The sequence below is a fragment of the Pecten maximus genome, chromosome 4 (assembly GCF_902652985.1).
Source record: "Pecten maximus chromosome 4, xPecMax1.1, whole genome shotgun sequence".
In the NCBI taxonomy this organism is placed as follows: Eukaryota; Metazoa; Mollusca; class Bivalvia; order Pectinida; family Pectinidae; genus Pecten; species Pecten maximus.
The window spans coordinates 40,873,058-40,887,722 of NC_047018.1; the positions used below are offsets into that span (position 1 = coordinate 40,873,058).

At 34.1% G+C, this 14,665-nt stretch overlaps 1 protein-coding gene across 2 annotated transcripts in view; it reads right to left on the minus strand.

Moving 5' to 3' along the window:
- LOC117326093 (multiple epidermal growth factor-like domains protein 6) overlaps positions 1-14,665 on the minus strand; it is a 33,882-nt gene that overhangs the window by 9,495 nt on the left and 9,722 nt on the right. For both annotated transcript variants that reach the window (XM_033882709.1, XM_033882708.1), the window contains exons 12-34: positions 14,278-14,415; positions 13,703-13,837; positions 13,016-13,150; positions 12,410-12,544; positions 11,757-11,891; positions 11,300-11,437; positions 10,673-10,807; positions 10,113-10,238; positions 9,294-9,428; positions 8,502-8,636; positions 7,681-7,815; positions 6,988-7,122; positions 6,210-6,341; positions 5,652-5,786; positions 5,137-5,283; positions 4,594-4,696; positions 4,121-4,191; positions 2,523-2,842; positions 1,976-2,063; positions 1,545-1,615; positions 1,059-1,095; positions 566-663; positions 112-240 (exon numbers count right to left, since the gene is read on the minus strand). In XM_033882709.1, coding sequence (XP_033738600.1) covers positions 112-240; positions 566-663; positions 1,059-1,095; positions 1,545-1,615; positions 1,976-2,063; positions 2,523-2,842; positions 4,121-4,191; positions 4,594-4,696; positions 5,137-5,283; positions 5,652-5,786; positions 6,210-6,341; positions 6,988-7,122; positions 7,681-7,815; positions 8,502-8,636; positions 9,294-9,428; positions 10,113-10,238; positions 10,673-10,807; positions 11,300-11,437; positions 11,757-11,891; positions 12,410-12,544; positions 13,016-13,150; positions 13,703-13,837; positions 14,278-14,415 — 2,948 coding nt within the window. The remainder of the gene's footprint in view (positions 1-111; positions 241-565; positions 664-1,058; positions 1,096-1,544; positions 1,616-1,975; positions 2,064-2,522; positions 2,843-4,120; positions 4,192-4,593; positions 4,697-5,136; positions 5,284-5,651; positions 5,787-6,209; positions 6,342-6,987; positions 7,123-7,680; positions 7,816-8,501; positions 8,637-9,293; positions 9,429-10,112; positions 10,239-10,672; positions 10,808-11,299; positions 11,438-11,756; positions 11,892-12,409; positions 12,545-13,015; positions 13,151-13,702; positions 13,838-14,277; positions 14,416-14,665) is intronic.

The window sequence follows — 14,665 nt, forward strand, 5'->3', positions numbered from 1 at the left end:
GAAATTAAGTCCACATAATTAGCCAGAATAGATGAAACGCCGGAAAAGTAAGGTATGGCAAACAGAGGTCCACATTATTAGCCAGAATAGATGAAGTGCTTCACAGCTTACCTTCTCTTCTTTGATATTAATCACTGTCGTTGTGATGTAGAGTTCACACTTCTCCTCCACAGTTGTGATGGTCAGCTCCTTATTGGTCAAGGCTTGTCCAAGTTTCGGCCAGTACCGACAACATTTGTCCTGTAAACATATAGATGATATAAAACAGGACAAGAAAAAAATGCATTTAATTATAATTAAGTGATAGGAAATTCTTACGTTATGAAAAAAGTTTTTGAATGCACCGAATACATTGATCCATTTTTGTACTTTATGTTTTGCACTTTGAATGAATTCTTTAAAGTTCTACAAATAAATGAACATTTGAATGATATGTAAATGAAGACATCAAAGTAGTAACTTACTAATGATATAATGAATGAATGATAAATAAATAAGATATTTCATGGAATTGTCAGCTGAACAAGTAAACATTTTCAACATTTTAATGAAATAGGTATCATACCTTCCCTTTTTCCCGTAGATCAGTCAACATGACAATTTTATTGGAGTGTTGTTCCCACGTCATGGCCCAGAAATCCCAGACTGTATTATCTTTAGGACCTATGGAATTTGTGAAGACAAATTATTTTTCGGGAATGATCAATAGGTAATGATAATTATTTCCCAAATTAATATGCATACCCATTCATCATTTATGGTAAATAGTTTAAAAAATAGTTTATTGATAAATAAATAAATAGATAAATAATGATAAATAAATAATTAAATAAATAATGATAAATAAATAAATAAATAAATAATGATAAATAAATAAACATATATCACGAAATTGTTAAGCTACTTGACAATGAGCTCTAATGAAGTATCTTTACAGGCACAATATATCAATTTATAATTTGATCCATAAAATTAACGACTACATCAAAGGTGTTTTTTTAGATAAAACCACAGATCTATTAACAATATATATCCCAAAGTCAATATTTCTTACTTACCCTGCGTCGCTATGTACCGTTCGTCTCCTCCGACACTCTGTAAAACAAAATTAGTTTATTAAATCACCATCTTAGATAGAATTATTGAAAACCAATCTAAAGCCTGACAAGAAAAGAGACCATATTATTAATTTTTTTCGTAAACATAAAGGAATTATTCGTCCTGTAATATTTACACTGTCTGTCGTAATTTCGCCTTCTTTTCATGTCTTATTTTATTAGTATAATTTATTTCTGCTTAAAATTGTTCGAGTTATGCCCCTTTTCGTGTTAATGTAGATTATGGTTCAAAACAGAAAATAGCGTACTCAAAACATTTCCTATTAACCAATGCATACATCTTTGCTTCCCAATTGTAAAGAGTGATGGCTAATTTATCAAATCTTAGATCCTGGAAAAGTTTTAAAAAAAATTAAACAAGCGAACAATATTTGCGTATATAAATTTACATAATGGCTTTTTTCAAACTTCCCCTGAAGAACTGACCTGTACAAAGCTGGCATTGATGTAGTCCGTCTGATCTGGTCGGTTCCTCAGGATTACCCTGGACTGATCGTCTGTAACACAGTAACATCTATTAATTGCCCAATGTAAATATAATTGATATCATAACATCTATAACTATATTAAAGAAAATGGTGAAACACACATTTGTAGACTTTCCTCTATAAAATTAATTTGACGCCATTCATTTTCTGTCTTAAAAGTTAGATACTGCACACGGAATATTTTCGCTGTCGCGCAAAGTCCGCCGTTTTAGCCTAACAAGAAAAGAGTGTGTTTGATAAAGTGGCGATTTTTTCACTACTCTCTACTGGAACCTCGCACATGTTCACATAGCGGAAAAATCAAAGGGCGAGCATTATCCAGGGCGGTAGTTACACATGAACAAGTCTCTGAAGGTCTGCAATACATACATGGAAGTGTTGTTTTGTATCTGTTCTTCGGCCTATTTTCTGGTCGTTCTGCAACTTCACAAACGAACAGCTGACCGGTCGGTAGATGCTGCAAAGAGACATTCTTTTTTGATAGATTTTCAGACAATTCAAATGCGTTAGATTAAAAACCCTGTGAACATGTTATGGTACACAACAGTGTTAGTATTGCTTGTTTTATATATCTACATCAGACAATGTCCAAGAAATTGCATAGAAGTGACATATGGACAAAGAGCGTGCGTATTGCTATTAGTTTTTACTTTTAAACCAGTTAAGTGTTCGCAAGCTAGTTAGACAGGCCAACAAAAATATGAAAAGAAAATGAATAAATAGATAAAAATTCAAACAAGAATACTACAGTAAACCTTCATAACGAATTCAACAGGGTCAGAGGATTTTTTTCCATTATATCCGAAATTTGTAATGTTAATTTGGTTTTGAAATATATAATATTGAGCCAAATTCAGGGCTTACAATCATGTAGCAGCTTCTTAATTACGAATAAAGGGCCAACTATGAAACCAACCTTATATTCGTCTCGAAGACGCCCACGTTGTTTCTTAGTAGCAACTGCATCTTCGAATCCTTGTAATTTCATTTTGGTATCGTATTTAATGGGACCGGAAGTGGAGTCATTGTACTCGTTCACACTAGCGTTGCTACTCCAGTCGTACATTTCATTGGAGTTGTTAAGGGAACGAAACTCCCGAGGAACGGCGTCATTACAGCTGTCTACGAAAAGTTCATTATCGAACGAGTTGCGCGTCAAACTGTTCACATGGTATGTCTTAGAGCACGGTGCATTGCTATCCATACTTTCTCCACGATAATAGATGTTCCTCGATTCTGGAAAAGTCAATAAAGACCAAAATTGTCTTTTTTATGTACAGTATACTGTACTCGAAGGTTTTGCTGAATGATTAATTACATATTATAGAAATGAATTAAAACTAAAGCTTATGCCAGTCAATTACACTTGCATTATAAATGTAGTTATCTGATTGGTTTAAAATAATAAAATAAATAAATAGATAAATGAATAAATAAATAGATAAATAAATACGCAATACCAAACAGATAAAGAGCAAACAAGTCAACCAAGCTACCCCCAAAAACATTTGGGAACAGAATATGTTATTGCAGTAAGGGTTGTAATAAAGATATTTGTAAGTTGATGAAAACTTTAAAAAATCATTGACGTCATTAATGAAATGGAGTCAGGCATAAACAAATCGATATAAGATTATTCTTAACTACCACTGAATGCCGTTGTCATTTTATGTAACTTGTTATCTAATGTCAACTGTCGCTTCATTGTTATTTACTACAAGCTATCATTTAATGTAATCTATCGCTTAAAAGAACTTTCATTTAATGCTAATCATCACAATTAAGGCAAACTATTAATATGAATTATCATTTTAGGTGAACTATCATTTGCCGTGAATCTTTTTGCTTAGTGTAAACTATCGCTCCATGTAAACTATCATTTAATGTGAACTATTCCTTCATGTGATCGCTCCATTAATGTATCTTCTAAAAACTGTCACGTAATGCAGAGCGTCATTTGACGTGAACTATCGTTTTAATTATCATTAAACGTAAACAATCGCTTAATGTGGCTATCCTGTAATGTTGATTAAACTTTCTGTAAACTATTTTTGAATGAAATGTGATTTAAGTGGAACTATGATTTTATATGAATTGACGTTTGAAGATAACTATAACGTAAAATCGGGTTGAGATGCCAATCATTTGGTTATTTTCGGTCTCCATTTTCGTCATTATAACAAAACAGCGATCAGAGGGGAAAACTCTTTATTTACATACAAATAAGTTAAAAATGATCATATCAAAAACGCTTAAAAAAGCTAAACTCAATTATATTGTTTGTATTTGTGACGTCATGCCGATATCACTTTTTAGTTCTAATACTCTTTCCTAACAAGGCGACTTCGTCAGGATACATATATACACACATGGCACAAATATATTGTCAATGTAACCAATCAATTAGAACTACCAATAAGAACACATTTCATAAGTTCTGTCCATACTCGCGGTATATTATAATGATAAAAATGTCTTTGATTGGTGATGGCACCTCTTATAATGATCACTTACGGCTTCTATTATCACCGTAAAGATTTGCGATGGAGTTCATCATTCTCTCCCGGTCTGAATTTCGTCCTCTTCTGAAAAAGACAAAGAGTAGTATTCAAATTATCATCTATTGAAATATAATATATAAATACAAATGTTTCTAAATATATGTTTATATATACATTTTGATTGATCAAAATAAATCTTAAAATTATAATTTTGGATTATGTCGATACATTAATGCATATCAAATTTCCACCTTTCAACGTGAAATCGGAAACGCACCATTCCTTTCGTAAAAGTTTCGCCTTTTCTCGAGAATGTTAGACCATAAGTCAAATCTCGATATCTCGAAGTCACTATTTGAGGTAACCAAATATATTTGATATTGAATATTTACTACTGGAAATATTTTTTTACTTTGAGTTAAGCAATGACTTCGCATTATCACAGTACAGGATAACCAAATCTTTCTAAAATGTATAGGGATTTACCTGTGCGCTACGAACAGTACAACTAGTAGTACAACAATCATCAACACCAACAGTCCAACAGCAGCGCCGATGATACCGGCCACATTCACGCCTGCACTCGCAGCTGCGGAAGGAGAGATGATTTATAAATATACAGCCCGATAAGTGCGAAAAACTGAAATTCGACATTTTAACATATCTTTAACATTATATGTTTTATCTTGAGTGTAACAAGCATTTTCCTTTGGCTTAAACAAATATCCCTTAACGTAAAGAATGAGGTAGGCGTTTGCAACGTCGCTTTTAGTTGGCCGATACAGCGGCGTATTAAATGAGCAGTATAGCAATCCGCGCAGTAAACAAAAATACATATAGTAATAAAAACAAGCAAACAAACCAAACAAATAAATAAAGGAAACAAAATCGAAAAAAGTTAAACGTTACAAGCATGCGCGTTGATTGAAAAACGGTAATTCACGATAAAAATGACATATACTCGTACGATAAATTATTCATATCAAGTTCTGATTATACATTATGTTTAAGCTAGAGCTGGTTACCTACCCAAAGCCGTCTGACACTGTGTTCCAGACCAACCAGATTCACACAGGTCAGCAGGACATGTCCCATTCACGTGGTGACAGTTGGTACTTCCGGAACACTCGCCACATTCACTGGCACAGTTTTCACCGAAAAAACCCGAGTCACAAACTGGAAAATGCAACAACAGAAAGAGGTTTAGAAAAAGTATAAACAAACTAAGACCTTGTTTATGTACGGGAAACATTGAAGAGACGTGAAAGGATCAATTTAGCAAACTAACTAGTTCAAAATCGGTCTGGTACTGAAAATACATCATTCTAAATGAAAGTCATCGATAACAAGTGTCCATCCATTATAGTCAATTTTAGATCTTGTTTTAATTCGTACAATTTGATATAAATCACTGACTCTCAATATCTCAACATAGAAATTATTTTGTTCATAATTGAATTTAAAAAAGCCCCATAAGATCAGCCTAGGATGACCATTAAAATGTTAACGTTTACATGAATATAAGAAATATAATGATTATTTACCTTTGCTGCATGTGTCTGTTTCCCAGCCTGGCAGACAGCCTCCACTCAAACACTTCCCAGTCACGTGGTCACAGGTACCAGTGGCACAGTGGCAAGTTATGGCACATTCAAAACCAAACTTCCCTGGCTGACACGCTGTGTATGTCAACACAATTGTTATTTATTGTCATATATGAATTTCACTTTTGAAACTTTTGAAATAGGCTACAATTCCAAGTGTATAACATATCTATATAGTGAATATATACACACATATATGAGTAGATATTTACATACGTAAACGACAAATAAAAAAACCCTTCCATACTTAAAAACATTTATCAGTTTTTGCAGTTTGTATCTTATAATATTTTACTTACGTTGGTTGCATTTACGAATTTCACTTTCGAAACTTTTAAAATAGGCTACAATTCCAAGTGTATAACATATCCATATAGTGAATATATACACACATATATGAGTAGATATTTACATACGTAAACGACAAATAAAAAAACACTTCCACACTTCAAAACATTTATCATTTTTTTCAGTTTTTATAGTATGATATTTACTTACGTTGGTTGCATTTACGCGAGGCCCATCCATCCTCACACATCCCAGGACAAATGCCCGATATAGGGTTACAGGTATTAAACAGACAGTGACACTTCCCGTTACACTTTTCACCGTAGGTTCCGTTAGGACAGGCTAAATAACAAATACACAAAGTATTTGTTTTAAACAAAATTACTTGTATTTATGATTTTAGGGAACAACCATCCAATTGAAAAATAGACTTTGAAACTTCCCATTTGTATAGAAAGTTGAGTCAGGGATAAAATGTTTGGTAGCCACTGATTGGCCAGTATATTAAAAAAATCCAAAGAAGATATGTAGCCTGATAGATAACTATCCATAAGTAATGTTGATATACTTTTTGTAAGTCCGATTGAATCTTTTTCAAACGTTCAGGACATAATAATTAACAGGTAAACATTTAAGATTTTTGAGAATGTTTACTGCGAAATTCACCCATTTTCAAAATAGCTACACTAGGAAAAGTTTGAGTTTTTTTATTAAGTGTAATATGAGATCCTAAACTTTTATTATAAACCATTATTGCCAGATTGAATTTAAGAATTTTAATGACATTCTCCAAAACGTTGGTCTATATATACCGACTGCTAAGAAATATTTGAAAATGGCAGGTCTTTGTTGTTATCAAGGTAATGCCTGGTTCTTAAAATGAGTGTCAGGGCAGAGTACATGAGCCACCAGGGATATTAAAGATCATCGAACACGCCCAACTTTATATCAGACAACGAACTAGATGTATATAAACTATAATATTTACGTTCGCTACATGTAGGGAGACTCCAGCCGGGTTGACACTTGTTTCCCGGACATAACCCGGTAATAGGGTCACAGGTTCCGGTCTCACAGTGACACTCACTGCTACAGTTTGCTCCAAAGTATCCGGACGAGCACACTGTAAAATAAAATGAATACGCTTTTTAACAAACTTTTAAAAACTTTTATTTTAATTTTTCAAATGTACATTATTCACCTTGTCAATACACGTTTAGAAAAACCATCGTAAATGAATAATTACTCTAACTTCCATTTATAAATATGAACTTTCAAAATGCTGATTATTAAAGGGCTTTAGGCGTCCATCTTGTCCAAGCTATATTGATAATGTTGTTCTCGGAACACGGATATATTGTATACTATGAACAATGTAACATATGCTCTTTGTCTGTGATGTAAAAAGGGTGGTTTGCCTAAAACTACAACTTACTATATCCTTATTCTCACCTTTTCCATGATTATCATTTGTCTTGCAATCATATGTTATTTATTAAAGTCTGTAAAATTCCATACAAAGATGGAAATCGGATTTGCAAGATTGATTTTAATTCAGGAATCAACGTACATGTATTGGGACTATTAAACTTTGTTTACTCTATAATCGAACAAAACTTATATTCCGACTAAAACATAAACAAAATAATCGCTGACGCGATGTTTCTCTAAATATACATACAGCTACTACATGTATTTCCGGTGTATCCTACTTGACACACGTCCCCGGGACAGGTTCCCTTGATGATATTACAACTGGATTGGTTACAGTAACATCTCTGGATGCAGTTTTCACCAAATGTGCCGCTCAAGCAAGCTAAATTGACAAATGTTATGTAGAACATTTTGAAGGTATTGATTTCCTTAGTAAGTGATGCATGCTAAAACTGCAAGTCATCACTTGTTTATTACTATCGCTCCTATATATATAAATACACATGCGGTGAATAATTCAAGTGACGTAACTAAGAAAAGTCATCGTCGTTATGAAATTTGAATCGCATGCTTATTTCTATCATCCTAAGTACTGCCACGTTTTTGAAGTTGGTAAAAAAGAAAGATGCATTGCTCCCTTAAAACAGACGGACATCCTGATTTCAGTATAATTCGTAATTTTGTTGCAGAGAGTATGATAACCTTATCATGACTTTCGTTTTGTAGAGAATAACAGCATAATGTCACATAATCTGCATATTAAATTTATTTGTTCACCGATTATATAAACATTAATAGTAGAAGAACTAACTAGTTTGTTATTTACAAAGAAACTCTTAATTCTTATTACTTTGTTCATAAATTGCTGAACCAGGATAAATATACAACAAAAATAATGAACAATAAATCTTCAAACAAACTAATTATCAGACCAGAGTATTAACAGAACATTCACAGGTAGATAAATTATGCTATGATTCATGTCATTGCACAGTATTAGAGTTCAATAATATTGCAAAGCCCTCGCATATACATGTAATTCTAAAGAGCATGTGATGTGATACTTACGCTCATTACAGGAGATGCCTTTCCATCCGGGCAAACAAGCATTAGTTGGACAAATTCCGTACACAGCATCACAAGCTCCTCCCTTACAATAGCAGCGCTCCTCACAGTTTTGACCAAAGGTTCCTGGCGTACAGCCTACATAGAAATAAGGTATTTTTCAGTGATAGAATTATAAGATACCCTTAACCGGTGTCATGTAATTGAACCAAAAATGAAACTTTAGAATAGTAAAGGAGTATGCCAACTTAAAAAATGACAGGAACGACAAAAACATCAACAACGGATAAAAAAACTTGTTGCAAGCAAGCAGCAGATCAATCTTCAATATTACTAAGCACAGAAGACAGAAACAATTCTCCGAAGTATTATTATGCGGTTGTGTATCGGAATAATTGTATTTTTCTTATATCAGCATAAATTTAACAAGAAAATCTCCGAAGGATTTTGGCGCCCATTATTTTACGATATTTATGAATGCATGTAAGAAATATTGATAACAAACTCAAACTAACAAAATCCAAAATGACTATTTGTTGGTCCTCTTGCGTTCTGATCAGTCCCAACATTGAATATGTACAACTAGGGAAAGAACCAAGGACAGCCGACAGATGAAATGTAAAAGAGAGGTCATTCTTGTTACGACGAACCACCGAAAAATGTTAATGCTGGGGCTAAAAACAGTTTTAAATCGCTACATTTCATGTATATCAATGTGACTTACGCGTTTAAGAACTGAGTCGACAATCATCTTGCCTGCCAACGTTTACAAGCGTAGGAATTATAAAAACTCACCTTGATCACACGCAGTCCCGTTCCATCCACGACGGCACCGACCTCCGGGACAAACACCAGTCACATGGTCGCACGTTCCAGTTGCACAGTAACAATTAGACAAGCATTTGTTTCCCCAGGAGCCGAAGCCGCAAGCTGAAAGACGATGTAAATGTATTGTGGCAATCTAACGTGTCTCTTGAAACCGATATGCGTCAAATTTAACTTTTTACTTCTGATTTGTTTCCTTATTATACTCAATCTTTCAATGAATACTTTTTTGAAGAATTGAGTGAACATGCTTTCCAAAGACAACAAATACCGTTGTTTAAAGGAAGTCGTCACTCGAACTCAGCGTCGATAAAATAATGGGAAATATGAGAAATTTACAGGCAAGGATACCATTAACAATGCACAGGATAATAAAACTGTGTGTTCCGGAAGGATAAACGTCTTTTATAACATTGACACCACCAGTCATCTTAACCTAGGTAACATCCAGGCAATGCCACGTTAATTAAGAATACCGACATGGTAACGAAACCATAATTCAAACCCAAAATCGATTAAACGAAAGCAAAATATAAACAAAGACATATTTGCATAGACATAGAGGAGAAAAGACCAAGTGCTCCGGAAAATGAGAACCAAAGTGGAAAAAATAACGAATTTGACATGAATTCCTTGTACTCAATATATAAAAGGGTACCAGGAAAATTCAAGGCAGGCTTCGAAAATTTCCATTAAAAATTAACATAATTCAGGAAAAGCCAACTATGAACAGTCTGTCGTAACAGGTTACTCCGTAGAGATTAACCCATTACACCTATAGAGGCATACCTGTGTCACACAACTGTCCTTGCCATCCTGGTTGACAGATACACGAGTCGTTAGCAGTATCACAAGCTCCGTTTACACACAAACACGCTCTGGAACAGTTATATCCAAATGTTCCACTGGGACAAGCTGAGAAATAAAAACAGTCGCAGAAAATTTATTCCATGATATCGATAAATACATTATAAAAATATTCAATATTTGTTTAATAATAATACGTCTTTCAAGATCCGGATTTTATCTTTTCTTATTTGCCGCTGACGATGTTATTAAGAATTGCTATATCAAAGTGACAACATACAGATTTTATCATAAAATTACAACTTGATAAAGAAATGTTTGTTCATAAATTAATGTTAAATCCCTCCCTTTCTTTCAAAAAATGACAAAGTAAAAGTAGTATGCTTAACAAAATTGTTTGTGAACCTATTGTAATATTTTCGTGTGATATGAGCTGATATAATCACGGCCGATTCAATAAATGTCCTCCGAACCCCTACGGATTTAGCCGATGTGTTGCGATCGAAGTTCATTCTGTTGAATTTATATAATGACGTGTTTACCTGAACTACATGTCGGTCCCGTCCATCCAGGTTTACATATATTTCCGGGACATTTGCCGTTAATTCTGTCACAGGTTCCCGTGTCACAGTTGCAGGAATATTGACAGTTGATTCCGAAAGTTCCAAACCCACAAGCTGTAGATAAGGTTATATTATACTCATGTTTCCTATTATATTGCAGCATTAGGAAAAGTTACCGTTAATCTTTAATAGGTCCTATACAAATGTAAATGAAAGGAGGTCGCCGTAATATTCCATTTCACGCCCGTCCTATTATTTTACCAAAGAAATTCATTCCAATATCTTAGGGTTAAATTTTCAATGAGTTCAAGTTCAAGTTTCAAGAAAACAAATAAAGAAAGAGAACACTATCAAAAACAAACAATTAAAACAAGAAAGAAAGGAACAAACAAAATGCTCACTGGAAAACAACCCAAATGAGTGACCTTTATGGGCAGGTTTCTTTATACAGAGGATATAAGACAGTTGTTTGTCACCTTTAAGGACTGTTTTGGAAGGATGGCTTTGAGGGACATATTTTGGTATTGTACATACAAATGGCATTTAGGGTAGGTTCGACTGTATGTGTACCTTATATGTATATATCTTATACTTATTTTTACTTACATTGGTTACATCTGTCCGTGTGCCAGCCGGCCTGACACTGTCCTTGTGTACATACACCAGACTTGGGGTCACATGTCCCTTTTAGACAGTTAACGCACTGCTCCGTGCAGTTGAAACCAAACATCATGGTGGGGCATACTGGGGAAAAGGATGAAAAAATTAATATCAAATGGACAATTATACAATGATAGACATCTTCACAGAAAGGTAGGAATGGTTTTATAAATTCGTTGGATTAATTTTCTTTTATTCAATGATCTATATTTGTATAAAAATACAGTGATTTCGAAATCAGTCATCTGTTTAAATTGTGTATCCGTCCAATCCAGATAAAGAAAGAAAACTGAAGTATGAGTTTAACAGTTTGATCTACGTATTATATCATTGTAAATTCAAATTATTGAAATATCATATATAAGAAAATCAAATACATTGTATACATAACAGTGATATTTACCTTCACTACACGTGCTGCCCTTCCAACCGACCTCACACCGATTATCCCTACAAGTGCCGTTAACCGGGTTGCACGTGCCAGTCTCGCATTTACAAATACCTGTGCATTTTTCTCCGAATTTTCCACTGTCACAAACTTCACGGAAACAAAATAATGGAATATTGACAGCGTCTTATAACCAGATTGTTTAATCAAAAGTTCTCATTAAGGAGTCGTTGAATATATTTGAAGTCAAAATTTTAGATTAAAGATATTTTCCATCGCCAGCTCAAGGTTGAGGGATACATTGCCGAATAAGTGATCCAAATGGCAAATACAGAAATACGTTTACACTACATGTTCATACATTGGCATATGAACAATGTTTGATGATAGTTCCTAAAAATGCTTTCAATGCGAAAACCGCTAAAATAAGATTCCTTTTAATATAGAGATGTTTACAGTACTAACTGTATTTTATAATTTAACTTACATGAATATGAAATAGTAAACATAAGATACCGTAGCTATCCTGCAATAGGCCCATGAGATGTATTGGCTTAATGCCGGACAGTAAACAGTATTAACTTCTCGTGAACTGCAATGGATAAAGATGTATACAGATGGGTTTTTTGCCGGATAAATACATAAGATTGTTTTCCTTTCGTACCTACCTTGACTACAAGTCTGCCCCTGCCAGCCGATCTGGCAGTTTACAGTAGGACAGCTACCGTTGGTAGGCTCACAGAACCCAACGGCACAATAACAGTTGCTCGAACAGTTCTCACCGAAAGTACCATTATCGCAGACTGTAAAGCAAGCATATCGTTATTTAATCTTCATGCATTATATCAAGGAACTGTGCATATACAATCTTGGTACACTGCATACAACGGGCATTATATACTTGAAAATGTAAAATATAAATATCAAGCACTGCCATTTCTGTTTCAACGACATACAGTACTACATTTGCATCAGTGGAAGAAACGTAAGTTTTAAACTAACTGGTCCAAGGATTTGTAAACTAGCTTTGGGCATTTTGTTGTTTTTTTTTGTTATATGAAATACGACCTAGGCACAAATACTACAAATATATACTATATACAGGGAAATTTCGCCAAACAATTTTGTGGCTCCTATATTAGATTTATTCTTTTCCGATTCAATATTTTCATCTTTAAGAACAAAGGGTAGTCCACATTTCATATTCCCTGTCTCGCCAGGAAAGGGAAATGAACGTGTAGAGTAGTCTAAATACCAACACTGAGATCACTTACCCTCATTACAGGAGACACCTCGATAACCGTCCTGACAAGTTCCGGCAGGACACGTCCCGTTAATTCTGTCACACGTGAAACTACGGCAGAAACAGTCCATCTGACAATTAGGTCCATATTTACCGGACGGACAGGCTAATAACAGAACGAGGAATGTAAATAAAAATAAATCAATAAAAATAATGAAATATAGATGACACGATATGTTCCTAAAATTCAATTGAAAACACCTTTTTTTTGTCTTTTCTGTAAAAATAGGAAAAATAAATGTCTCTGGGGAAATACACAAGTCAAATTACATTAGTCACGATTGTACATGAAGGTCTCTTTGAATTATGATATGCGTGTATGCTTTGTACTATATTTTAGCTTAATGGATTACTTTTTAAAGAGACGCGATAATTCGATTAATGATGTAAGGGCATATATGGCTCATAGATTAAAAGTTTATTCTCTAATTAATTTACGCTAAACTAAACATTCAGAAGATATGTTTTAAAATGAAATAATCAAATAAATAACACTAAACTGATTCTGAATGATTAATTACAAAGGTGAAACTGGTAATATCTTAATCAGCTATATTTGATGTTTCTAAAATGGTAATGAAACTTTATAATTATATCCATTTCACAATATTAGAAGTGAGACGATTTACCAGGTGTGATTAACGGTATGATAACTGACCTTCGCTACAGGTTGCACCCTGCCAACCACTCTGACAAATCCCACTGTCACACGTTCCATTGACAGGATCACAGACGTTGGATTCACAGTAGCATCTCTCGCTACAGTTGTTTCCAAATGTACCATTGTCACAGGCTGCGAATGAGAAAAAAAAATTAACTCCATATTCTGCAAACGTGCACATTTTAGCGGTAATCTTATGTTGGTGCTTTTCGTGGTAAAACCATTCCGATTGCGTTAGTAGCACGCTCTTTATAGACATGTGTTCAGTAATTTTCTGCAATTTTTGGCGCAACAATTCATTTCGCTTATCTGTTCTAATTAGAGTTTACAATAAAAAATGGGTATGCCCAATTAAGTAAGTTCATTCAATTTTTTGCATAAAAAAACCCAAAACAAACAACAACAAAACCGTGTGTCATATTTCCGTTGCCATGGGATTCAAGGCAATATGTTATCCGCCCGCGAAAACAAGAAAGCAGTTCAATAATTATCTATTTAAACAAGACACATGTATACATAAACTATTTTGACAGATTTGCTTAATTTCGTTCTTGTTTCCTTTATGAACTTACGTTTATTGCAGAGTTCTGTTTGCCATCCGGCCTGACATACCCCGGAAATACAACTTCCGGTGTACGGGTCACAACTTCCGTTGAGACAGTTAAAGCATGTCTCACTGCAATTACTACCAAATGTTCCATTTGGACATACTGCGAAAAAAAAATTGTACGAGTTTTACTTTTCCGATCTTAACCATAGTAAAATACAGGGGAATGTATAATATTCTAACTGATGCTTTGCATGCAAAGTATATTCTAAAAAAATTCTTTTTTTTCTTTTCATCTGCTTATTGTCATATAGTCAACTGTAGCAAATATAATTTCCCCCATTTATTCTGCGATGGAGTATTCCTTACATATGCTGACATAGGTACACATGCAGTGTGATAACATTTTCAAT